The following is a 26,381-nucleotide window of genomic DNA, read 5'->3' on the forward strand; positions in this document are numbered from 1 at the left end:
AATATATGCATATATGGAATAGCACACGTGTATCCCATTTATATATATACACATACATATTCACATATTGATGTATGTTCATGCATTCAGAATAATTAAATTTAGCTCAATAAAAGATAACCAAAATTAAATTCTTGTTCTTGAACTACTAGTCAGAAGGTGCTAAAAAGGAATTCTGTGGAAGCCTCTGGTCATCTTTCCCTCATATCTCCTTTATATATGACCTTTTTCAGATCTCCTGTCTCTTCATCCAGAAGGTCTGGGAACCTCGTGGAAAGGCTAGGGGTGGAAGACACACATTACTTAGGAAAAGGAAGCAGATCCAGAGTGCAAACTTCCCATCTCCAAGATGAATTGCAAAACATGTTGAAGGCATTCATCATGAAATCATGTTTTTAAGATCATAAAAGATAAGAAAGACCTACCAATCCATTTTAAATTATGATTATCTTTGGGCAAAAAATATTCTCTCCTGAGTAAAAATCAAACTGATAGTTCCCTAGGGAAACCTGTTTGTCTATATTGGTATTCCTGAGCAAGAAAATTAAAATCATAAAATAAAAAGGAACAATAAATCTGTTTGTCATAGAACTGGTTAGAAAAAAGAAGAAAAAAGAAAACATTTGGCTTTTGGTTTTTGGGGATTGGCTTATTTTGCTTAGCATAATCCTCCAGTTCCATCCATTTATGATATGCAGATGCTAATTCACAATGGGGGGAGGGCTAGGAAAGAATAGAGTTACTTTAGGTAGAGGGGAATGAAGGGAGGGGAGGGGGTATGAGGATGGGAAGAATAGTAGAATGAATTAGACATTATTTCCCTACGTACATATATAATTATACAACTGATGTGATTCTACATCATGTATAGCCAGAAGAATGAGAAATTATACTCCATTATATATGATGCAGCAAATTGCATTCTACTGTCATGTATAACAAATTAAAACAGATTTTAAAAAGAAAAGAAACAGGAGCACTGTGCAGTGTTGCACACCTGTAATCCTAACAACTCAGGAGAGGGATGCAGGAGAATCTCAAGTTCAAGGCCAGCCTCAGCAACTTAGTGAGACCTTTTCTCAAAATAAAAAAAGGACTGGAAATGTAGCTCAGTGAAGTACCCCCAGTTTCAATCTCCATTCCCCAAAACAAAACAAAACAAATCAAAAAAATCCTAGCTGCTAGCTTCATCAGTCAAGTCCATTCAAGTGGTTTGCTCATTAGAGTGGTTGCCACCTTACATAGAGCTAGTATGACATTTATCAACTATATAATATTATATAGTTGATAAATGTTATACTATAAATGTTATACAGACATTTAGTATCTGTCCAATGATATTAAACTTTAAGCACATTTTAATAGCACTGAGGCAAGGAGGAATGTCAATACATAGGGGAAGCAGAAGGCATGAGAATGTCATGGTCAATGTCCCAGGGTAGCAATCCTAAGGATGTTCCAACTGTGACCACTAGCTCAGGATGGTTCCTTCAACTCCAGAGTCTGCCATGTTTAACTATTGATTCTTAAACCTCATAGTTTCTGGACATCACCTCTCAATTCCAGTTTTGCTCACTCCTATTTCAACCAATGTGTTACACTCAAAACCATATTCTGGTCCTTGTCATCATGTAGAGCTATTCCTCTGATGCCTCAACTTTCGGCTGCCCACTCTGATCACGAGACCTCTGTCTACTGTTACTAGTTACCCTGTGGCACTGTACATATTCACCCACTTCATTGAAGCCTCCAGTTCGTTGCCCTGATGGGCTATTCCTATATATTTTCCTATTTCTTTCTACACTTCTTCCCTCCAGCCTGATTCCATGACCCTCGTGTCAACCCCTCCTTTGTTCCTCTGGCTATCACCCACATCTTTTCAGATAGAATCCCAACCCTAGATCAGACTGTTCTGATGTTCTCATTCTACCCACAAAGTTTCTCTGATCCTATTCCAAAAACTCAAAATTATTCTTTGGGAACACAATCCCCAAATCATGTGAATTGGTGGCAATGCACAGTCAATGTAGCATGCTCCGCTGAGTCTCTCATGTCCCCCTCACTCACCAACAGCATGCCTTGCCTTTATTCCCCTCTCCAAGATCCTTCCCTGCATCCACTCCTTCTTTTTCAGGAGATGACCAGGTCTACCTCACCGGGGCACTACAAAACCTATGGCTATGTGGACTCCATTTCCTGTTCCTCTCACTAAGACATTTCTCTGCATTCACACCATTGCTTGCTTGAGCTTGTTCATTGCAATGGAGAAAATCATCCTTTCAACCAATTTTCTATTTACTCTCCAGAGTCCATCTATTCGTCTTGTAAGGAGCCCTGATCTATATTTCTTATCTCTCCAGATTTTTTAAAGTGACCATCTATTGAATACCTCCAAATTCTGCACTCAGAAATTTTGCGTACTTTATTTCATATAAGTTCCATAATTCTCCTGTGCAATGCCATTGCTTCCCGGGATCCATTCTTTCTGTCTTGTCTCTCTCTTTCTCTCTGTCTCTGCTCCTGCTATAAGCCACATAAGCTGTTCACCTCTGAACGGACATTTCCTGAGATCCTGTGTTACCTTCTAACTTCAGCCCCACCTCCCTGCTTCCTTCTTTCTCACTTCCTCATTCCTCAAGGCCATACTTACAGACCATGAAAGGAAAGACTCCTCATTGTCAGATTCAATGGATACTTTCAGTCTTGATCTGATTTGATCTGCCACATATGATAGGTGTTTAACCCTTCACCTTTAAGCACACTTCTCCATGGACTTTCATAACATTTTCCTCTGATGTTATCAATTTGAAAATCTTTTCACCTGTTCTTGGATGGCTGTTCCTAAAACTCTATTCCTCAAATGTCTGCGCCCCCAGGTCCTGATCCTCATCTTTGCTGTGAGTGATCTCATTTATTCTCTTGGATGGAAATTTCACTTACCAGCGAGGTCTAAATTTATGTCCCAGCCCAAATCAGAGACATAAATTTATGTTTCTGCCCTGAGACTTACATCCTTACCTCAGGGCCCCACAAGATAACAATAATACTTCTAAAGTCTTCATTATCAGACCCAAATCTGCTTCTCTTTCCAGGTTCCCGAGCTTGGTTCGTTCAATCTTCATAAGACCATGCAACCAAGACCAAACTGGGTAGTTATCCTTGACTTGCTAAAATTTTGTACGTGATGGCAAAGCATCCTATTATTGTTTGCTTTATTACAAATTAGGAAATTTGGGGAGATTGTATTTTATATGATGTTTGGTGCTTGGACATTATGTTTTTAGCATTTAAGTTGCAGTAGCACCTTTAAAGAATCCTTTAAATGAAGCATTTCAAATATTAATTGTAGGAAGTCTTGACTTTATTGTGGTCAACCTGGAATAGAAACAGCTTAGTTCATTAGGGGAAAGAGGAGGAAAATGTCTTTTGTTCTCTTACTGTTGTGGCAGGGATTGAGTATTATATGTTTTTTTTTTTTTTTTTGTCAGTTGCCCATCTGAAGTGAACTTTTAAGGCTCTGCTAAGCCTTATCCTACTTAGGATGACTCATTTTCTCCTTGAAATAATATATAGAAATTTCCTCCCTGAAACAGCTCAGGTATATTTTTCTCTGTAAGTCTGTGGTTCAGCCTGCTTACTGTTTTCTAAATCTTTGCTAATACTCACCCAGATATGAAAATCCAAAAGGACCGGTAAAAGAGAACACTATGAGAGATTTTATCATATTTACCTTCTAATTCTTTTGTTATCATCGGGCATATCAATATCTGGGTTGAATTGATAATTAAGAAATTCAGTACCAAAGAGATCATATTCCAAGTAGCAGCCAAGTTGAGCAAACTCCATTAGCTCCTTCTTATCAAGTATAGACCTAGAGACAATAAGACAGACATCTAGTTATTATTAAGAGCATATTCTCCACATACACAGATTAGAAGTTTTAAACATGCTATGTACTTGAATATAGTTGTCAACCAAAAGAAATTTTGAGTTGCTTTTTATGATGTGACCATAAAATAGTAAGTTCAGGGCTGGGGTGGTGGCTCAGTGGCAAAGCACTTGCCTAGCACAGGTGAGGCCCTGGGTTCAATCCTCAGCACCACATAAAAATAAATAAATAAAGGTTAAATGCTTTAAAAAATTAGTTCAGTTTGTTTTTAAGAAACAAAAGACTTTCCCACCCAAAAGGGAGTTTTCACTTCTAAAATGTGTGGGAACTATATGGCTTATTTGAACTACTCTGGTATTTCTGAAAAATAATTTTGTAACCATCTTTTGGAACTGTCCTTATGATATGTTTCCCATTCTTCTGAAAACCCTTGATGGATCAAATTTTCATTCTTTAAGGATTTCCAAGAACAGTGGAAAATGTCAAGGAAAATTTGGCACTTGGTCTGTGAATTAGGTGAGTAGTACTAATCTGCGTGAAACAGAAGTGTTACTCTAATGTAGCAGGGAGATTTCCTTAGGAAGATTGTAAAGGGGCTCTAGAATTAATTCCAAAGTCTATGTGACTATCACTTTGAATTTTTATAAGGGACAATACTTATATAAATATATATGTTTGGTTCTGTTTATTTTAAAAATAAGATTATTTATGGTAAATTTTGTGGATATTGTCTCATTTTAATGGGTACATTAAATATCTCTATTTTTAGGATACAAATATGTACATCAGTGGGAAGACAGAGAAATGTAAGATAAGTACAGGTTACAGATGGGGAATAGGATATGGAGCAAGAGTCGATTACCGCAATAAATTTAGATTATAAAAACTAAAAACATATGCATTAAAGTCACTCTGAAGTATCATTGTAGGCATTAAGCCACAGAAAAATAAGAATGACCATCCTGCCAGAGAACAATATGAAAAACATGTGAGGGAAAAGCACTATTTAGACATTAAGTGAAGAGAATCAAGGACCTAGAAAAGGAAGTGATTGTTTGGGATCTAAACTTGGCCTGGAGAAGAGTGGGCAGTGCCAGTCATTGCTTTATTTGGCTTTTATCCACAGTGACATTTCAACCCTTTGGCAACTCCAGATGCAAGAATTAATGCACTATTAAATGTCTATAAAATCTGCTTCTAAGAGGTCAGAAGTATTTTTGAAGCTTTTGTTCCAAACCATGGGAAGACCAATTAAGCTTCCATGTGTCATGGGTACGAGGGTCTTCTACATTCCTGGGAGTCGAGTATGGACTTTCACTCTGAGCCAGTATATTATTATGGTTGGCTTCATTTTCTTCTATTCACCAATTTTTCATAATTCATAGTTCACAGTACTGTTTTAGGAAGGGAGGCTAAGCAATCTTTCCTTCATATTCTAAAATATGCATTAGCACCATGTTATCTTCTATCAATACTACTCTTTTCCCGTCTTCTTACCATGGAGACCATCTTTTGCTTCCAAAATTACTAGGCTAAAAGAATATCTGTTTTTCTATAGTAAACATATTATGTTTTCCCCCAAAGAACCATCCTTAAAAAACAAAATATGCACAATTAAAATAACACAAGGCAGAAGAGATAAGTTTAGTATTCTCCCTTATGAGTCAATTTGATTTGATTTGTTAATTACCCAAATATGAGCAAGGTACTGGGTGAGGAAGTAAGGAGGCAGATGGAGGTACCAATAGGTTGGATCAGACTCTTATTTCTGTTTCTAATGCCTTTTCCCCTAACATTCTACAACTAAGTTTTCTAAAGTAAGGTATATACTTACTGAAAAATAAAAATGTAAAAATTATAGAAAATCTTCAGTCTTAGTTCCAATTGAAAATAAAAAGTAAAGTTGGCTATCGTCATCATAATAGCTAACAATTTAAGAACTTTCTATGTGTCTGGTATTTTGCTAAGTGTTATACATTTATTATATCAATACTCTCCATAATTCTCTTGGGTCTCCATTTCACTGATGAAGAAACTAGAACAGGAGAAATTAGATTCATTCTAAGGCTGGCACTCTACTCTTCACCATCATACTATATGTATTTCCTATTCCTGATTTTACTCAATAGAATTACAGTGCATAAAGCATATTACTCTGAGATTTTTTTTTACTTTGAGATTTTACTTCCTCCCCAAGATACCCTAAATGGCATTTGAAAAAGTAGGAATTTACCATCGAGGGATAATATGGAGTAAGGAAGTAAAAACCACAGAAAGGCAAGAAAGGGTTAGCTTGTAGACAACTTTAATTACCAAGTCAGAATGTAACTATGTATAATGAGCAAGATTTATAGTTATTTTGGACAAATTGAATGTCATTATCAAAGGACATGGAATAATTTCAGTCATGATGGTTGCTTGCTTTCTTCCTATAAAACTCACATTGGTCTCGGCTCCTTGCATATATTTAGAGATACAGGACCACTTTCTATCACCAGATCAGACGTACTGTTTACATTTGATTTCCACTTAGATGTATAATAGTTTGAGCATAACATGTCCCAAACTGAACCCTCCATCCACCACCCAAATTGGCTGCTCCAATACCTTTCTCTGTCTCAATTGGTGGCAACTCTTCTATGGTTTGGATAAGGAGCCCCAAAGGGGCTTGGTCTCCATCCTATAGCACAAAGACTTGGTCTCCATCCTATGGCACCACTGGGAGGTGTTAGAACTTTTAAGAGGTAGGGCCTAGTGGGAAGTCTTCCAGTCTTTGGGGGTGTCTTCTTGAAGGTGATATTGGAAACCCAGCTCCTTCCTCTCCTCTCTTTCATATCCCAGCCATGAGATGAACAGCTTGGCTCTGTCTTGTGCTCCTGACATGATGTGCTTGCTGCTTCCTCCACCAGAGGACCAAAAGCAATGTGTCCACCAGATCATGAACTAGGTCTCCTAAACTGTCAATCAAAATCAACTTTTCTATTTACAACATGATTTATATCAGCAATTTGCTACAGAAATGAATGGAAAGCTGACCAACACTCTCACACACATCCTGCACAGGTGATAGGAATGGGGTTCCCCTTGGTGGAATGGGCTGGCTGTGAAATAAAAGCTAAGAAAAATAGAACACCGAGAAAACCACAGGACACAGGAAATATTTTCAGAAAGCAGGGGTGGGACAGGTTAGCCAATCATACAGATAGAGCCTGTATACTAAAAAGCAAAATGAAGGCCATGCTTGCTTTATTTATGTCAGAGAACATCAAAGGCCTTCCATAGAATGTTCTTCACCAAAAAAGGTTGAAGGTGGGCTGTCCAGTTCCTAAGGGGTTACACCCATCTTTGGAGCCACTGTGAGGGATCTTCCTAGTAGATCAGAGATAAAGGTCATGTGCCTTGGGCAATCTTTTTCATGGGAGAGATACAGATAGTTTCCAAGGTTAAACCTAAAATCTCCCTGGCTGCCATACCAAGAGAAGACCCTCAAGTAATTCACGCATGGCTTCCAGCAAACACAAACTTCATTCTACCTGCTTAGGCCAAAAAACTTGTGGTCATTCCTGATCACTTTCCTACTTCCAAATTCCACATTTAATCTATCAGGATATCTTCTTAGCTCAACCTTTAAAATACAGTGTTCAAAATTGCCTCTCTTGCTACACTCCTGGCATGCTGGATCCTTGCAATAGAGTCCCAACTGCTTTCTTAGCTTCTACCTTTGCTCTATTATTGCCTATTCCTTTTTTTTTGTGGGGGGAGGCAGGCAGTGGAGGGACCAGGGATTGAACCCAGGGGCACTTAACCACTGAGCCATATCCTCAGCCCTTTTTTTGTATTTTATTTAGAGATAGGGTCTCATTGAGTTGCTTAGGGCCTCACTAAGTTGCTGAGGCTGGCTTTGAACTCTTGAGCCTCTTGCAGCAGCCTCCCAAGCCGCTGGGATTACAGGTGTGTGCCACCATGCCTGGATAATTACTGTCTATTCTTATAGCAACAAAAGTGTAATTTCTGTATCTAAGTCAGATCAAGACTCTCCTGTGCTCAGAACCCACCAGTGGCTTCCCATTTCCTATAGAGTAAAAACCAAGGCCTTATGATAAGCTGCAAGGCCCTTGTGATATCTTTCCATGTGGTCTTCCAAAAGCCTCATCGCAAGTGAATGGGGACTAGAGGGACCCAATTTTCTACAAGGATATATAAATGTTACATTGTAAATGTAACATTATATTGTAAATGTTGTCTGAAGAATGTCACCATAAGTAGAGCTCTGTTCCTAGAGGAAGACTAACACTGGCCAATGAGATTTTATGTACACATGTAAGTTTCAAAACAAAATAGGTAAATAAATAAATAAACTCTCAAAATTCTTACCCTGTAGAAAGGAGTATATAGAAAGTATATAGAAAGGAGTGTGACTTGCCAGGTGTCAAGGGCACACCTGTCATCCTAGTGACTCAAGCTGAGACAGGAGGATCAGAAGTTCAAAGACAGTCTGGGCAACTTAGAAAGATCCCGTGTCAGAATAAAAATTAAAAAGGGATAGGGGTGTAGCTCAGTTGTAGAGTTCTTGCCTAGCATGCTTAGGGTCCTGGGTTCCATCCCTAGCACCACACACACACACACACACACACACACAAAAGGAAAAAAAAGCAGTATGATTTTGAGGGAACTGGTTCATCTGCAAAATATTCTTTAAAATTTTATAGTCATATGTAATGAAGAAGATTTCTTTAGAAGGAAAGTAATTAAATGTGTATTTTGGACATTAGGAAAATGAAGTTGAAAAAGAAAGGCAGACACAAGTTTGTTGTCATTACAATTGTGTATCTCTATATGAAGTTATTAGTATTTTTTAACTGCCATTTAGTGATATGATCTCCCTCTTCTGGATAACTAAACATTATTATTAAGCAATTAAGAAATACATTCATTTAAATTCTTCTTGTGGAAGAAAGAAACAGTGCAAACTTCATGGGAAGAAAACAGTCTAAACGATAATGCATATTTTTCAAAGGAAAGTCCTAAAAAAAGGCAGGAGGAGGGAATAGGCATTGGATGATAATGAAGATTAGGGAGGGGAATGTAGATAATGCTAGAAAATCAACACCTAATAATCACCAGTTATTTAATACAGATCTAGTTCTTTTTACTCTTGCAAAAGTAACATGAAGAAGGTATGAATATCCTGATTTTACAGATGAGATAACTAAGTCTCAGAAAAGTAACTGAGCTTTTGAATTGAGAGGTTGTGAGGAAGCCTAGATTATTTTTTGTATGTAGGAACCATGTTCTTAAACCAATCCTGTCCATGATGAGGCACACACCCATCAGACTAGATCCATTCTACCTTGCCAGATCTCACTCTGTGGAGAACTCTGCACCATCATGATGACACCTAGAAGCACCCTCTTCCACATTATCTAACAAAGTGATGTAGTTACATGACATTGCCATCAGTTGGATGACCTCAAGGGACTGCCAATATGTCACCTGAAATTTCATTTATGCAAGTGAATTTTTTTTCCACTTGGAGAAAGAATTGACCCTAAATGTTAGTATGGCACCATGGGAACAAAGACTCTGCTTGATGTCCTTCAGATGAGGATAAGCAGAGTTCTTGCCCTTCCTGGACATCAGTGAGTGATCTCATAGCAAATCTGATCAGAGTGGAGAAACTAATCTCAGTCTCCCTCATTTTATATTCCACATCTATGAATAATTCTATTTTGTTCTTTCCTAGGTTTTATGGTAGGCCTTTTTCACATCATGCCCTAAACAGATAGCTGTGACATACAGAAGAGCTACTGCAGTTCACACTGAAGGAAAACCCCTTCTTCAGGAGGGTAAAATAATCACAATATCACTAATGAAATATCCTGGGCTTTCCTTTCAGGAAAGTGAGATTTTTGTATTAAGTATTTGTTCTTATCATTCATAGGAAATAATTTCTTCTGCTGCATATTTTGTACTTTTGTTCTCCAACTAGTAAATCGGTATTGTATATATAATATGAAATAAATTGATACATCTTTACAAGGAACAGACATAAATTTAGCAAAAACATGTTGCCATCAGCCTAGAAAATGGTATCTGAATTGATTTTGGCTATCTTCTTTTTCAGAATATACATATCATTTACCTAGTGTCTTAAGGCTGGAATGAAAACACAAGACACTGATTCTGTTTTTCAACCCCTTTATATTCTAGATCTTATCCATGTGCTGAGGGGTTTAGTTTAATGTCAAAATGCACTCTTGAGTGGGAGTAAGAAATTGAGTGAAATGATAATTAAGATGGGGTCTTTGAGCTCTCTAAGCAGAAAGAACTAAATGGCAGAGGAGAGGCTGTGATTCGTGGGAATGAGTGATAATAACCACACCTACCACTTGTCTTAAGCTTTACAGTTTCAAAGAACTCCCAAACACGTTATTTTATTCCATACATTCAAACACATCTCTGCAAATTAATTCAGAAAACATCTGTTGTCACCTATCTGGTGCTATCCTTTGTGTTTGGAATACAAATATGAATAAGGAACTTCAGCTGCTGTCTCAGGGGACTTAAAGCTTGTGAAAGAAGATAGATATTTAAACTAATGATTGCAATTGTGTTAAAAGCTTTTATAGTACAAATAAATACAAAATATTATGAAAGAATAATGAAGTAATTGACTTGTATTAATCTCAAAGTGTACTATTCCTATAACGTGTGATGAGGTTCCAGTGTGGGGTGAAGGATGGACATTCCATAAGAACATCTATTGAGAGTCAAAGAAAATAGTTTACTATTCTTGATGTATAAGGCTGTAGCCTAACAGAGGTAAAGTACATGAGGGAAGAAACCTCCATCCATCCATCCACCCATCTACCCATTCATCCAACCATTCATTTTATAAGAAATTGTCAATCACCTATTGACTATGAAGCATGAGATGGAAAACAAAGACAAATAACCCACAGTTCTAGTCTTCAAGAGTTCAATGTTTACTGGGGAAAAGAGACATGGGAACAAATAATTGCTATATAGAATTTACCAAGTATATTAATAAGAATACTTTTAGGAACTGGGCTAGCAAAAAGAAAATGATAACAAACACAGCTATTTCAACAAAATATCTGGAGAGAGGAAAGCCTTTTGTGAGTTGAATATTGAAGGAAGACTGCCAGCGATTCATAGCAGAGGTCTAATGTGTGGGGGAAGCCATAATAATGACCAGCTCACGGCACTCAAAGACATGGGCAGTGTGGCTGTAGCCCAGATTCTGTGTGGTTCCTGAGGAATGACAGGAGAGGTGGATGAGAAGTGAGGAATCTAGAGCATAAGGGACTCATCGAAAGACTTTAGGTCGGGGGGTGGGGGGCAGGAATGTAATCACATTTGCACTTGGAGAAGTGATCAATCTGGTGGTTTGTGGAGGTGAGATTCTGGAAGAAGGCCAAGGGAGTGGTTCTCTTCTGCAGACTCCTAAGAGTTCAGATGAAAAAATGAGGGCCTGAATTCAGGTGTAACAGAGGAACAGGCAGGGCTGTATTTGGAGGTCTCAGTGAGGTTGACAAGTCTTATCAAGTGGGCGTGCAGCGAAGGAAGGAATTAGCTACACCATTGGGTGAACAGTACTGTCCTTGACCAGAACAGGGAAAGGAGGAGCAGTAATTAATGAGGGACACTGTGAACACAACAACAAGGATGAAGGAGGAAACTCAAGGGCAGGTTTTGGGAAAATGATTAATGCTATTAAATGATACCAAGATCATGGAAGGAGTATGCTCTGAAACTCATTGAAAAAACTGGTGAAATAATTATGACAAATAATAATGGTGTTACAGAAATGCAAAGCTAAAGCATGGATCTTTTATGTGATCCACAGCTCTGTTATTCCAACTCCTAGTCTGATGCTCTTTGCTTTATGCTGTGCTGTGACTTGATGGTAGGCTGTCAGCCATTCCAATCTATGAATTCCTGGGCCAGAGGCTGGGTACCATGAGGGCAGCTCTGTTTTGTTCACTGAGCTAGTTAGGGCAAAGCATGAAACATATTCCCTGATAAACCTTTTATCCTTAATCAAAAAAAATTTTTTTAAATTGGCACACAAATGCAACCATACTCTTACATATGACTAATTTAAAAGTGAATTTCAATGGCTTACCATTGTAAAAATTGTCTATCAAAAAAGTGATTCCAAAAATAATCCATTCTCCTCATCCTTGAATTTCTCAATTAAAAACCAGTGGATGTACAAATATACAGATAGAATCATACAAAATTCTTTATTCTTCTCCTTCATTTTTTTTAGCCATTTTCAACTGCAACTTAGAAGAATTACTAAACTAGAAATATTCACCTAATAACCGGAAATGAATTTTAAAATATTTTTGTGCAATTTTAAAGAAATTAATAAGTGGTTATAAGCTAATGCTTACAATCTAATTTACTCTAATCTAATAAAGTCAATATTGACAGTTTCAAAACACGATTCATATATTCTCCTACACTGCTAATGGCAGCTCCATTTAAAAGATAAACTCTGAAAATTATTTATTTATTTATTTATTTATCTATTGACTTATTTATATTTTTGTGGCACTGGAGATTGGACCCATGCTAAGCTCTACCACTGAGCTAAATCAACAGTCCCTAAAAAATTCTTAATTGATGGATTTCACTTCACTTTATTTCAACTAATTAAAAGTAAATTTAATTAATTAAAAATAAATTTAAATGTCAGAAATGATATGTGATTTAAACATTGCCAATTATTCTTTTAAAAAATCATAATTTGCTACTTCAATTAAATATTTACCAAGAATTTTTCTTTCACTTACATTCAATGCTGCCTTTACACTAATGTACCAGCTTATGCCTATAGATAGATATATAAATATTTTAAAGATTCACTTCTGCTTTTTATAGGATTTCTTTTGCATTAAGCCATTACTTTAAGGGAAGAGAACTTTCAATATTAGAGATTAACTGGGAATAAAAAACAATAGAAAAGTAATTCAGACTGCCATTATCTATATTTTATCAAGTGTCTTCTGCCCACACTTTTCAGTTCTCTGATTGCTTAAGTCCATGTTTGATGACATCATAGGAAGGAATGACGTCACACTTTCAATATTATGACTTAAGTGTAGGTTTAAGCAAAAGGAACAGATGGCTCCAAGAGAGAAAAACCCTTGCTTAAATTAGACCAAAACGAGAAGCTGGCTCCAAATTGCAAAAAGTAATTAAAATGTTATTTTAAAATACATTTCACAGTTTATACATCCGAGGAAGAGCTTTTTACCATATGAACTTTCCAGCTGCCACAGAGCACAAAAGAGGTTGCGTTTTTCCTGTAAGGCGCTACACAGTTCAGGCAATGACGGTATTGAGGAGAGTGAAGATAAATCTCATAGACATGGCAATCCTATTTGTTAAAATGTCACATTTCATTCGAATGGTGTCAGAGGCATGAAAAATTGCTTCAGAAAAAAAAATTACTAGAGCCAGTTTTCAGTGGTAGAATGTACTGGGTAGAATCCACAGCCAGGGCTCGCTTTGCCCTGTCATTGGCAGAGCTGTTCAAATGTCTTAGTTAAAGAGTACAATTTGGGACACTCAGCAAATGTCAGTAGCCATCATAATGTAATTGCATTTTGTTAATGTTGGGTGTTTTCTTTGTGAATGGCACATTATAATTATACATAATAGTGGGACTCATCATGCCTTATTCATATACGCACATAACATAATTTGGTCAATCTCGTTCCCCAGGATTTTTTCTTTTCCTCTTCTCCCTCTCCCTGATCTACTTTCTCTACTCTGCTAATCTCCCTTCTATTATTATTCAAATAGTGCATTATAATTTCATATGTGTACATACACACATATATAGGCAAGATTCATTGTGGTAGATTAATACATGCACGTAGCATAATTTGGTAGATTTCATTCCCTAGTACTTCCCATGTTCTCCCTTCCTCCCTCTCTCTGGATCTCCTTCCTATATTCTATTCATCTCCCTTCTACTTTCATAAGGTCCTCTTTTTTTTTTTTTTTTACAAATTCCTTCTCTCTCTCTCTCTCTCTTACTAGGCAATTGCATCAGTTAGGCACTATTTATGTATACAAAGAAGTGTTGCTGTATTTCACTTTGTCAAATGTTTGCCTGGATTTATTTCTTCTGTCTCTGTCTGTTTATATAGGTCTCATAGTAAGTAATAATAGAAAGGGATATTTACATAGCACTTTTAGGGTTAAAAATAATTTTTCTTAACCACTTTGACATATGAGAAACCAGACTTTGGAGGCTTAGGTGACTTGCTGAAAGTCACACAGCAAGTAAATGCTAGTGTCATAACTTGTAACCAGGCAACCTGGCTCCAGTATCCTCTATTTCTCCATTATCCCTCATGGACATGAAATCTGTGTTGCATAAATGAAAGAATAGCTGTACCCATCAAAAATGTATTCAAGGTTTGTGTCACTGGGTACTCTTTATACAACGATATATATTTTTATTTAAAATTCATCACCTGTATCCAAACACACATATGAATGGCCGTGTGACATGTTTAAGAGCATCTGGATTTTCTTAATTTTTAAAAAAATCTTCTGTCACAGCGAAAACAGAGGATATGCACTTTTCTCAATGCACTTCATACATTATGTATATAATGTATGAATATACATAATCCTAATATGAAACTGTTAAGTCACAGGACTTTAAATGTAATAAACCATTCCTTGTGGATAACATTCCAATTATTCTTTTTAAAAATACTAGTACGCTATTTAACTGTATAAAGATGTTTCATTCAATTTCCATTTGCCAAACATTTGCTTGGAATTGTTTTTGAATGACTTCACATTAATTCACTGGTATTTATTGGAATGAAAAAATGTACAGTTCCAAGGATACCACATAATTATTTTGTGGCTTTTCAAAGACAACCTTAAGGTTAAAAGTCACCACAATTATAATTAAATAATCATTTTGAAGGCAGAGAATGGGTCTTTTTCCTGGCTATAGCTCAGTGTCTGGTATATACATATGATAATTAGTCACTCACATGTTTGTTGAATGAATGAAGTGATATTCCCCTCTATTTAGTAAAAAGCATGAAAAAATGTTTCAAAATTGTATCATTTCAAGAGTTGGTTTGATTTGGCAGGAACGATCAGAGGCAAAAAGAATAAAATGTGCTGTTGGCCCATTCCCTGAGTTTTCTCTTCTTGTCATCCTTCAGACTCCCTGAGGTCAAATTTCTTTATCTTCCACAGGGAACAATTTTCAAAGAGAGTGATCTTCCTACACTTAATTTTTGTGCCCTTAATCAAACCCTGTGTTCTGGATTTCCATCAAATTCCTATGGTTGGTTAAACAGATAATCAAGAAAGAAAAAAAGATTCAGGTATAACATCCGTCTATTGCACTCCCGGAAGCTCAAAAGTTTAATCAGTAAATAGTATCCAAATATCCATCAACCACTTCGTTTTACCTGGCTTTCACCAGTCATTAAGAATTTTGTTGTCATAAAAGCACCTACAGCTACTCTACTAGTGCATCAAGGTAAAAACCTAAAGATGAATGGCATACATCTGAGAGGTGTTTGTTTAGTCACACATAGCCCATATATAGCAGAGGGGCTGCTGTCATTGTCCGCCACTTGGAAATACAGATAGCGTTTTAACAGGTAGTAAAATCATTATAAATGATTAAATGGTGAAAAGCCTTGTGGATTAAAAGTCCAAACAAGATCACAATAGCTGTTGCAATTTTCCAATAAATGTTGACTTTGGGTGGCTGTATCTGTCAAGGGCAGCCCCCTGTGATGTCCCTGAGGGTTAAATTCACAGCAGTCAACTGGCTCTTCAATAGGCCCATGTTTCTTCAAGGGAACAGATGGTTAGGGGAGGGCCTAGACACAGGAGCAGATTTATCTTGTCATGCTGTTATCTCCTGGTAAATGACCTTAAGCAGGTCACAAGTGGTCACATGACAACTATGTGGTTCAGAGGTCTCCTAAGGTGATGGCCATTCATTAACTCTTTCTTTTCAGTATAGCAACTGTCTCTTTTGGACAGCCATGTGGCAAGCTGTTGTTGTATTGTGTGTGTGTGTGTGTGTGTGTGTGTGTGTGTGTACACATGCTGTGTGAAGGCATGAATCCCAATGAAGTTTTTATGTACCTTCAGAAATATTTAACTGTTTCACCTTTTGGACATACTGAAATATCTTATTTTCATGTTCTCAAAAAAATTTGAAGTACGACTTTGAACAGGAAAATAAACATTTTATAGGTGGTCAAGGCCAAGGGTCTGTCCTGCTGGAGAGAGCTAGTGTTCTGAGAAGGGCCGTGGGGCAGAACCTACTTACTGTTTCATAAACATAACAGCCTGTGGCTTAAGAATGTTCTCCTCTATATCTGGAAAGGCATGGTGGGAGAAAGGAAATGATTTCGTTTTGCTCTGGGTTTTGTTTAGAGGCCATGTTCTCAGGAGGATCTTCTTTTTGTGTATCCTCTGCATTTTGTTGCATGAAATGCATGCCTGTCTGTGAACTGTCCCCATTATAGAAAGTCAGCTTTCCTTGCCCTTTTGGTTCAGATCAGGTAGTGTGCATGGCCCAGCCGACCCCAGAGAGTGTGGGAAAGGGTGACCTCGTCAAGATGCAGCCTGCCAACTAGCTTGCTGTGAAGTCACTCTTGAGAGCATCTGCCTCCTAAATGTTTTTTTCCTGTTACTTCATTTGGTTTGTTTTCCCCAATGTACTAGTTTTTCTACAGCTATTTTCTGTGGTTGCTTTCCCATAGAAATGCTTCCATGTATTTCTTTTTCAGACATTGGAAACTCTAATAATCCATCAATAAAGGTGGAGAACGGGCAGCTGTTGTAGCAATGATCTCAGGATTTTCTGGAATGCTCTGAGTTTGTGTTATATCAGATCAATCATTCCACTCAATCCTGAGCCATCCAAGAGGGAAATACTGAAATTGCAGCCAGTGGAAGTCAGGTAACATACCTTTAAAAGAAAAAAAAATATGTGTACATTTCTATGTATATTCATGTCATTTATGTCACGTATGTATAGGTATGGTGTGCACGTATGTGTATATCCTAGGAAATGAACACTTGTACTTTATACATTGTTTGATTTTATGAGCCAGGAAATATTACTGTGGTAGGAGTTAAGGTTTATTTCACAATTTACTGTGAAAGCTTATTTTCTATTTATGCCAAGCATAATTTTCTAACTTACATATACTTCCAATTGTAAATAGATAGGGAGAATAAAATTCTTCTTTAAGAAGCATCTTGAGCCAGTTTCAAGCAGTATGGCAGACTAAACATTCACAGAAAACCTTTCCAGCAGAGTACATATAAAATACTAAATAAAATTGAAGAGAAAAACACCCATATTTTAAATGACTGGTTGAGTGATTGAGAAGTTAAGACTTGCTCAGGAGGTTAGAACAACGGGAAAGATGATCAAGTGTGGACCAAGGCAAGATCTAGCATTACTTTAAGAGTATTAGAGAGACAGAGTTGGCACTAAACAGGGAAGGAGATCAAAGTACAGATACATACAGGGAGCTGCCCTTCACCCAAAGCCAGCACCTTGCGGATGAACTAGATAAAAGCTTGGCCCGAAGATTCTCTGTAGAGATTATAGGTCTTTCTCAGTCTGTCTTCTGGGGAAAGAGAGGCAGGCAGAGTGAGTGGTTGGGGGACTCTCTTCAGAATCCATAACCACAGAGGCAGGAGATGGGGGGCGGTGGCACACACCTATAATACCAGTGGCTTGGGAGGCTGAGGCAGGAGGATCAAGAGTTTAAAGCCAGACTCAGCAAAAGCAAGGTGCTAAGCAACTCAGTGAGACCCTGTCTCTAAATAAAATACAAAATTGGGCTGGGGATGTGGCTCAGTGGTCCAGTGTCCCTGAGTTCAATCCTTGGTACCACCTCCCCTGCCCTCTCCCCCCCCAAAAAAGAGAATCCATAACCACAAAGCACTCACCAAGCTCTAAGCTCAAGGATTCATATCAGCACATGAGTCTAAATCCCTCAAGTAAAAATTGAGTTTAAAACATTGCAAAAATCTTTGTGTGACTCCAGTTCTTTGAGGCAGAAGGGCAGTCAAATTCATAGAGATGGAACATAGAATGGTGCTTGCCACAGGCCAATGGCAGGGAATCTACTTCATGCGATGGAACTGTCCACTTCACAATGTTTAAGATGGTTAATTTTGTGTCATGTATATATTTTACCAAAATTTTAGAAATTTAAAATTTCTTTAAATCTAGTTTAAAGTAGTCTCAGCTTGGTCAAGCCTCCTAATTGCCTATCACAAACAATCAAAATGAACAGCCATAAAACCAACAATAATAAGAAGAAAGAAACACAACCAACCCACTTCTCATAATTTCCACAGAATCTGAGCTGTGCTCCTAAGAAAAACATTCTGGCATACAAGGAAATAACCTTAAATGAATGGCTCTAGAAGAACAAACACACTTTATAGTTTGCCATAGTCATTACAGTAGTTTAAAAAGATAGAAATCAGAGGCATCAATTATAAGCTAAATATTGGATGTTAAATATTTTTAAAGATTTAATTGAAAACATGTTGGAAAAACAAATTAGAAAATGTAACCAATCCGACATGAAAAAGAACTAAGCAGAATTTAATGAGTAAAAGAAAAACTGTGTCTTAATATCATAAACCAGATAGGGGAAGCAGAGGATTGATTCTGCTAGAAAGAGAATTAATAAATAGGAAGAAAGAACTGGAGAAATGACAGCTCAAAGATGAAAATGAATGGAAATATGAGAGAGATGTTAAAAGATATGAAGGGCAGGTAAGAAAGTCCTACACACATCTAGATGCAAATAATAAAGAACATCCCCTCCCCCTGCGCCGGCAAGGTAGACGGAACTGTGACCACCCACAGAACAGGCCCAGCGGCCTGCTGAGGGGCAGAGCTGCCCCCCACCCCCCGCGCCTGCCAGGTAGGCAGAACTGTGAGCACCGACAGAAAAGGCCCAGTGGCCCGCAGAGGGGCAGAGCTGCCAACCACTCCTGCAAGGTAGGCGGGCCTGCAACCCACCGGCAGAACAGGCGCAGCGGCAGGCTGAGAGGCAGAGCCGCCCCCTCCCCCCGCGCCTGCAAAGTAGACGGAACTGTGACCACCAACAGAACAGGCCAGACCTGCAACCAACAGACAGAACAGGCCCAGTGGCCTGAGGAAGGGTAGAGCCTCCCCCCCCCCCCCGCGCCTGCAAGATAGGCGGACCTGCGACCCACCGGCAGAACAGCCCCAGAGGCCTGCAGAGGGGCAGTGCCGCTGCCTGCAACTGCAAAGTAGGCAGAACTGCGACCACCGACAGAACAAGCCTAGAGGCCCGCAGAGGGACAGAGCCGCCGCCCGCGCCTGCAAGGTAGGCGGACCTGCTACCGACCGGCAGGGCAGGCCCAGCTGCCTGCCGGCGTGATAGGCACATTGCCCCAATTGGAGGAGGGGCAGAGCCGCCGCCCGAGCCTGCGAGGGAGACTTTGCAACTATACAAGACCAATATAAATATATAGGGGGAAAATTCTATAGCACAACAGTTTCACCAAGTAGAAAGGAACGCGAACAGTATGAAGAGACAAGGAAAGAAAGGACCACAAGCAATGCAGGTCAACTCAACGTTAGAAGAGGTAATAGCTGCAGCAGATGGAATGTCAGATAAAGAATTCAGGATATACATGCTTCAGATGATCTGGAGTCTCAAGGAAGACATCAGACAGCAAAATAAGACAATGAAAGATCACTTCAACAATGAATTACATAAACAAATCCAAGAAGCAAAAGATCAACTATACAGGGAGATAGAGGTTATAAAAAACAAACAAACAGAAATCCTAGAAATGCAGGAAGCAATAAACCAACTTAAAAACTCAATTGAGAATACTACCAGCAGAGTAGAACACTTAGAAGATAGAACATCAGACAATGAAGATAAAGTATTTCAACTTGAAAAGAACATAGACAGCTCAGCAAGACTGTTAAGAAACCATGAGCAGAACATCCAAGAAATATGGGATAACATCAAGAGACCAAATTTAAGAGTCATTGGGATACAGGAAGGGACAGAGTTTCAAACCAAAGGAATGAGCAATCTATTCAATGAAATAATACGAGAAAACTTCCCAGACTTGAAGAATGAGACAGAATCCCAAATCCTAGAAGGCTACAGGACGCCGAATGTGCAAAATCATAAGAGACCCACACCTAGACACATTATAATGAAGATGCCCAACATACAGAATAAGGAGAGAATTTTAAAAGCTACAAGAGAAAGGAAGCAGATTACATTTAGGGGTAAGCCAATTTGGATAACAGCTGGTCTTTCAACACAGACTCTGAAAGCTAGAAGATCCTGGAATAACATATTTCAAACACTGAAAGAAAATGGGTTCCAACCAAGAATTGTGTTTCCAGCGAAATTAAGCTTCAGGATGGAAGATGAAATTAAAACCTTCCACGATAAACAAAAGTTAAAAGAATTTGCAGCTGGAAAACCATCTCTTCAAACCATCCTTGGCAAAACTTTACAGGAAGAGGAAATGGAAAATAACAATGAAAACCAACAGTGGGAGGTAGGACAGTAAAGGGGGGAAAATAATCAAAGAGGAAAACAAACCATGTTTAGTAACATAAATAAACAAATATGGCTGGAAGAACAACCCATATCTCAATAATAACCGTAAATGTTAATGGCTTAAACTCACCAATTAAGAGACACAGGCTAGTAGAATGGATCACAAAACAAGACCCAACAATATGCTGCCTACAGGAGACGCATTTGATAGGAAAAGACATACATAGGCTGAAGGTGAAAGGTTGGGAAAAATCATATCACTCATATGGACTTCGGAAACAAGCAGGTGTGTCCATACTCATATCAAATAAAATAGATTTCAAGCCCAAGTTAATCAAAAGGGATAAAGAGGGACACTACATACTGCTCAAGGGAACCATACACCAACAAGACATAACAATCATAAATATATATGCCCCTAACAATGGTGCAGCAATGTTCATCAAACAAACTCTTCTCAAGTTCAAGAGTCTAATAGACCACCATACAATAATCATGGGAGACTTCAACACACCTCTCTCACCAATGGACAGATCTTCCAAACAAAAGTTGAATAAGGAAACTATAGAACTCAATAACACAATTAATAACCTAGACTTAATTGACATATATAGAATATACTACCCAACATCAAGCAGTTACACTTTTTTCTCAGCAGCACATGGATCCTTCTCAAAAATAGATCACATATTATGTCACAGGGCAACTCTTAGACAATATAAAGGAGTAGAGATAATACCATGCATCTTATCTGATCATAATGGAATGAAACTGAAAATCAACGATAAAAGAAGGAAGGAAAAAGCATACATCACTTGGAGAATGAACAATAGGTTACTGAATGATCAATGGGTTATAGAAGACATCAAGGAGGAAATTAAAAAATTCTTAGAGATAAATGAAAACACAGACACAACATATCTGAATCTATGGGACACATTGAAAGCAGTTCTAAGAGGAAAATTCATTGCGTGGAGTTCATTCCTTAAAAAAAGAAAAAACCAACAAATAAATGATCTCATACTTCATCTCAAAATCCTAGAAAAAGAAGAGCAAAACAACAGCAAAAGAAGTAGAAGGCAGAAATAATTAAAATCAGAGCTGAAATTAATGAAATCGAAACAAAAGAAACAATTGAAAAAATTGACAAAACTAAAAGTTGTTTCTTTGAAAAAATAAACAAAATCGACAGACCCTTAGCCATGCTAGCAAAGAGAAGAAGAGAGAGAACTCAAATTACTAGCATACTGGATGAAAAAGGCAATGTCACAACAGACACTTCAGAAATACAGAAGATAATCAAAAATTATTTTGAATCCTTATACTCCAATACATTAGAAGATAGTGAAGGCATAGATAAATTTCTTAAGTCATATGATCTGCCCAGATTGAGTCAGGAGGATACAGACAACCTAAACAGACCAATATCAATTGAGGAAATAGAAGAAACCATCAAAAGACTACCAACTAAGAAAAGCCCAGGACTGGATGGGTATACAGCAGAGTTTTACAAAACCTTTAAAGAGGAACTAATACCAATACTTTTCAAGCTATTTCAGGAAATAGAAAAAGAGGGAGAACTTCCAAATTCATTCTACGAGGCCAACATCACCCTGATACCTAAACCAGACAAAGACACTTCAAAGAAAGAAAACTACAGACCAATATCTCTAATGAACCTAGATGCAAAAATCCTCAATAAAATTCTGGCAAATCGGATACAAAAACATATCAAAAAAATTGTGCACCATGATCAAGTAGGATTCATCCCTGGGATGCAAGGCTGGTTCAATATACGGAAATCAATAAATGTTATTCACCACATCAATAGACTTAAAAATAAGAACCATATGAACATCTCGATAGATGCGGAAAAAGCATTCGACAAAGTACAGCATCCCTTTATGTTCAAAACTCTAGAAAACACTAGGGATAACAGGAACATACCTCAATATTGTAAAAGCAATCTATGCTAAGCCTCAGGCTAGCATCATTCTGAATGGAGAAAAATTGAAGGCATTCCCTCTAAAATCTGGAACAAGACAGGATGCCCTCTCTCTCCACTTCTGTTCAACATAGTTCTCGAAACACTGGCCAGAGCAATTAGACAGACGAAAGAAATTAAAGGCATAAAAATAGGAAAAGAAGAACTTAAATTATCACTATTTGCAGATGACATGATTCTATACCTAGCAGACCCAAAAGGCTCTACAAAGAAACTATTAGAGCTAATAAATGAATTCAGCAAAGTGGCAGGATATAAAATCAACATGCATAAATCAAAGGCATTCCTGTATATCAGCGACAAATCCTCTGAAATGGAAATGAGGACAACCACTCCATTCACAATATCTTCAAAAAAAAAAAAAATACTTGGGAATCAACCTAACAAAAGAGGTGAAAGACTTATACAATGAAAACTACAGAACCCTAAAGAGAGAAATAGAAGAAGATCTTAGAAGATGGAAAAATATACCCTGCTCATGGATAGGCAGAACTAACATCATCAAAATGGCGATATTACCAAAAGTTCTCTATAGGTTTAATGCAATGCCAATCAAAATCCCAACGGCATTTCTTGTAGAAATAGAGAAAGCAATCATGAAATTCATATGGAAAAATAAACGACCCAGAATAGCAAAAACAATGCTAAGCAGGAAGTGTGAATCAGGCAGTATAGCGATACCAGACTTCAAACTATACTACAGAGCAATAGTAAAAAAAAACAGCATGGTACTGGTACCAAAACAGGCGGGTGGACCAATAGTACAGAATAGAGGACACAGAAACCAATCCACAAAACTACAACTATCTTATATTTGATAAAGGGGCTAAAAGCATGCAATGGAGGAAGGATAGCATCTTCAACAAATGGTGCTGGGAAAACTGGAAATCCATATGCAACAAAATGAAACTGAATCCCTTTCTCTCGCCATGCACAAAAGTTAATTCAAAATGGATCAAGGAGCTTGATATCAAATCAGAGACACGCCGTCTGATAGAAGAAAAAGTTGGCTACGATCTACATACTGTGGGGTCGGGCTCCAAATTCCTCAATAGGACACCCATAGCACAAAAGTTAATAACTAGAATCAACAAATGGGACTTACTCAAACTAAAAAGTTTTTTCTCAGCAAAAGAAACAATAAGAGAGGTAAATAGAGAGCCTACATCCTGGGAACAAATCTTTACTCCTCACATTTCAGATAGAGCCCTAATATCCAGAGTATACAAAGAACTCAAAAAATTAGACAATAAGAGAACAAACGACCCAATCAACAAATGGGCCAAGGACCTGAACAGACACTTCTCAGAGGAGGACATACAATCAATCAACAAGTACATGAAAAAATGCTCACCATCTCTAGCAGTCAGAGAAATGCAAATCAAACCACCCTAAGATACCATCTCACTCCAGTAAGATTGGCAGCCATTATGAAGTCAACAACAACAAGTGCTGGCGAGGATGTGGGGAAAAGGGTACACTTGTATATTGCTGGTGGGACTGCAAATTGGTGCAGCCAATTTGGAAAGCAGTATGGAGATTTCTTGGAAAGCTGGGAATGGAGCCACCATTTGACCCAGCTATTCCCCTTCTCGGTCTATTCCCTAAAGACCTAAAAAGAGCATGCTACAGGGACACTGCTACATCGATGTTCATAGCAGCACAATTCACAATAGCAAGACTGTGGAACCAACCTAGATGCCCTTCAATAGATGAATGGATTAAAAAAATGTGGCATTTATACACAATGGAGTATTACTCTGCATTAAAAAATGACAAAATCATAGAATTTGCAGGGAAATGGATGGCATTAGAGCAGATTATGCTAAGTGAAGCTAGCCAATCCCTAAAAAACAAATGCCAAATGTCTTCTTTGATATAAGGAGAGTAACTAAGAACAGAGTAGGGTCGAAGAGCATGAGAAGAAGATTAACATTAAACAGGGATGAGAGGTGGGAGGGAAAGGGAGAGAGAAGGGAAATTGCATGGAAATGGAAGGAGACCCTCAGAGTTATACAAAAGTACATACAAGAGGAAGTGAGGGGAAAGGGAAAAATAATACAAGGGGGACAAATGAATGTCAGTAGAGGGGGCAGAGAGAGAAGAGGGGAGGGGAGGGGAGGGGAGGGGGGATAGTAGAGGATAGGAAAGGCAGCAGAACACAACAGACACTAGTATGGCAATATGTAAATCAATGGATGTGTAACTGATGTGATTCTGCAATCTGTATATGGGGTAAAAATGGGAGCTCATAACCCACTTGAATCAAAGTGTGAGATATGATATATCAAGAACTATGTAATGTTTTGAACAACCAACAATAAAAAATTAAAATAATAATAATAATAATAATAATAATAATAATAATAAAGAACATGTGAGTGGAGTAGTATTTGGAGAAACAATAAAAGATACATCCTCATCTTCAGGAATTACAGGCAAATGCCAAGTTTACAATTAAAAAGAAATTTGCACTGATTTTAGATCATGGCAAAAATTCAGAATACCAGAAAGGAGGATGTTGAAAGAAAAGACAGAGAACTTTAAAGGAAGAGCTAGTTTCAGCTCACTTATCAATAGGAACAATGTATGTCAGTTGAAAATGGAATATCTCTGAAGGGCTTACAAAAATACCTTGTAAATGGAATTATTTATGTGCATTAACAAATTTTATGACATTATCTATTTTGAACAAAAGAATAAGGACATTTTCAGATAAATGAAAGCTAAATATTATGACAGACCTTCACTGAAAGAATATTAAATGAATGTACTTCAGGAAAAAAAGTAATTATAGAATGAAGACCTAAGATGTCTAGATGCAAGAAGGAAGCTTTGTAATAGAAAAATAATGTCTAATCACTGGGCTTAAAACAATCAGGCCGACTCAACATCCTGGAAAAAAATAACATCCAACTTATATGGTTAATAGAATTGAGGATTCCATGGGTATTGTATCATTAGAAAGAAGGGCAAAAATATTTATTAGATTTAAAATTTGATATAATTAGAGACTAGAAATAGTAATATATATCATCCAAAAAATAAGGACTAATGAGGGAAATAAGTAATATAAAGAAATCAAGAAAGAATAACTAACTCTGAAAAAAAAAAACCTAGAACAAGCCTATTAGTAAACACGGTCTATGAAAATAGACAGATTTCTCCATTAAAAAGAGAAATAATGTGTGAATAGGTAAACGCTAAACCAGCCACATGTTCTGTATATAAGACACAACTAGAACATGAGGACTCTGGAATGTGGAAAGTGTGATATGAGGAAAAATGTAAGTGCAATGCAAACACAAATATTTTTGCAATAACAAAATATTTGTGTTAGAATTTACATTAGTAGACAAAACAGCCTTCGAAACATAAAACATCACTTGCTATACTAGATGTAAGACAGCTCAACATATTTTGATACAAGATCTAAAAAGACACAACAATTTGTGTGCCTACAGCAATACACCTTCAAAATATGAAGTATGTACCAGAAGGAAACAAAAATCCATCATGAGAGATTTCAATATACTATTAGTAATCAATAGATCAGAGTAAAAAAAATCAGTAGGCATACAGAATATTTGAGCAATTGGTTTTGTTTATTTGTTGATTTAGAGACACTTCTCTTTCTGTTGTCCAGTCTAGTCTCAAATCCTTGGGCTCAAGCAATCTTTTCACCTCATCCTCCTGAGTAGCTAGAACTACAGGACAATCAATATAGACTACCTGTCACTGTGCCCAGAAATACATTGTTTTAAATTCAAATGAAGCCACCCAAGATCTCACAACAAATGGTAAAGTCATGATTTAAAGGTCTCTCTGGGTCCAAGGATTCTAGTCTTTATATATT

The 26,381-nt window shown here is 37.5% G+C and overlaps 1 protein-coding gene across 2 annotated transcripts in view; it reads right to left on the minus strand.

The window, feature by feature from the left end:
• Window positions 1-26,381, minus strand: part of Pter (phosphotriesterase related) — a 71,844-nt gene that overhangs the window by 3,187 nt on the left and 42,276 nt on the right. Inside the window, exons 4-5 of one of the 2 annotated variants that reach the window (XM_058572308.1) lie at window positions 3,731-3,871; window positions 141-279 (exon numbers count right to left, since the gene is read on the minus strand). In XM_058572308.1, coding sequence (XP_058428291.1) covers window positions 192-279; window positions 3,731-3,871 — 229 coding nt within the window. In that variant the 3' untranslated portion in view covers window positions 141-191. Of the gene's footprint in view, window positions 1-140; window positions 280-3,730; window positions 3,872-26,381 lie in introns of those variants that run through there. The other variant, XM_046422995.2, reaches the window with a different exon arrangement.

The sequence above is a fragment of the Marmota monax genome, unplaced genomic scaffold (assembly GCF_021218885.2).
Source record: "Marmota monax isolate L192 unplaced genomic scaffold, Marmota_monax_Labrador192_F-V1.1 WCK01_AAM20220418_F8-fsc00098, whole genome shotgun sequence".
NCBI classification, from domain to species: Eukaryota; Metazoa; Chordata; class Mammalia; order Rodentia; family Sciuridae; genus Marmota; species Marmota monax.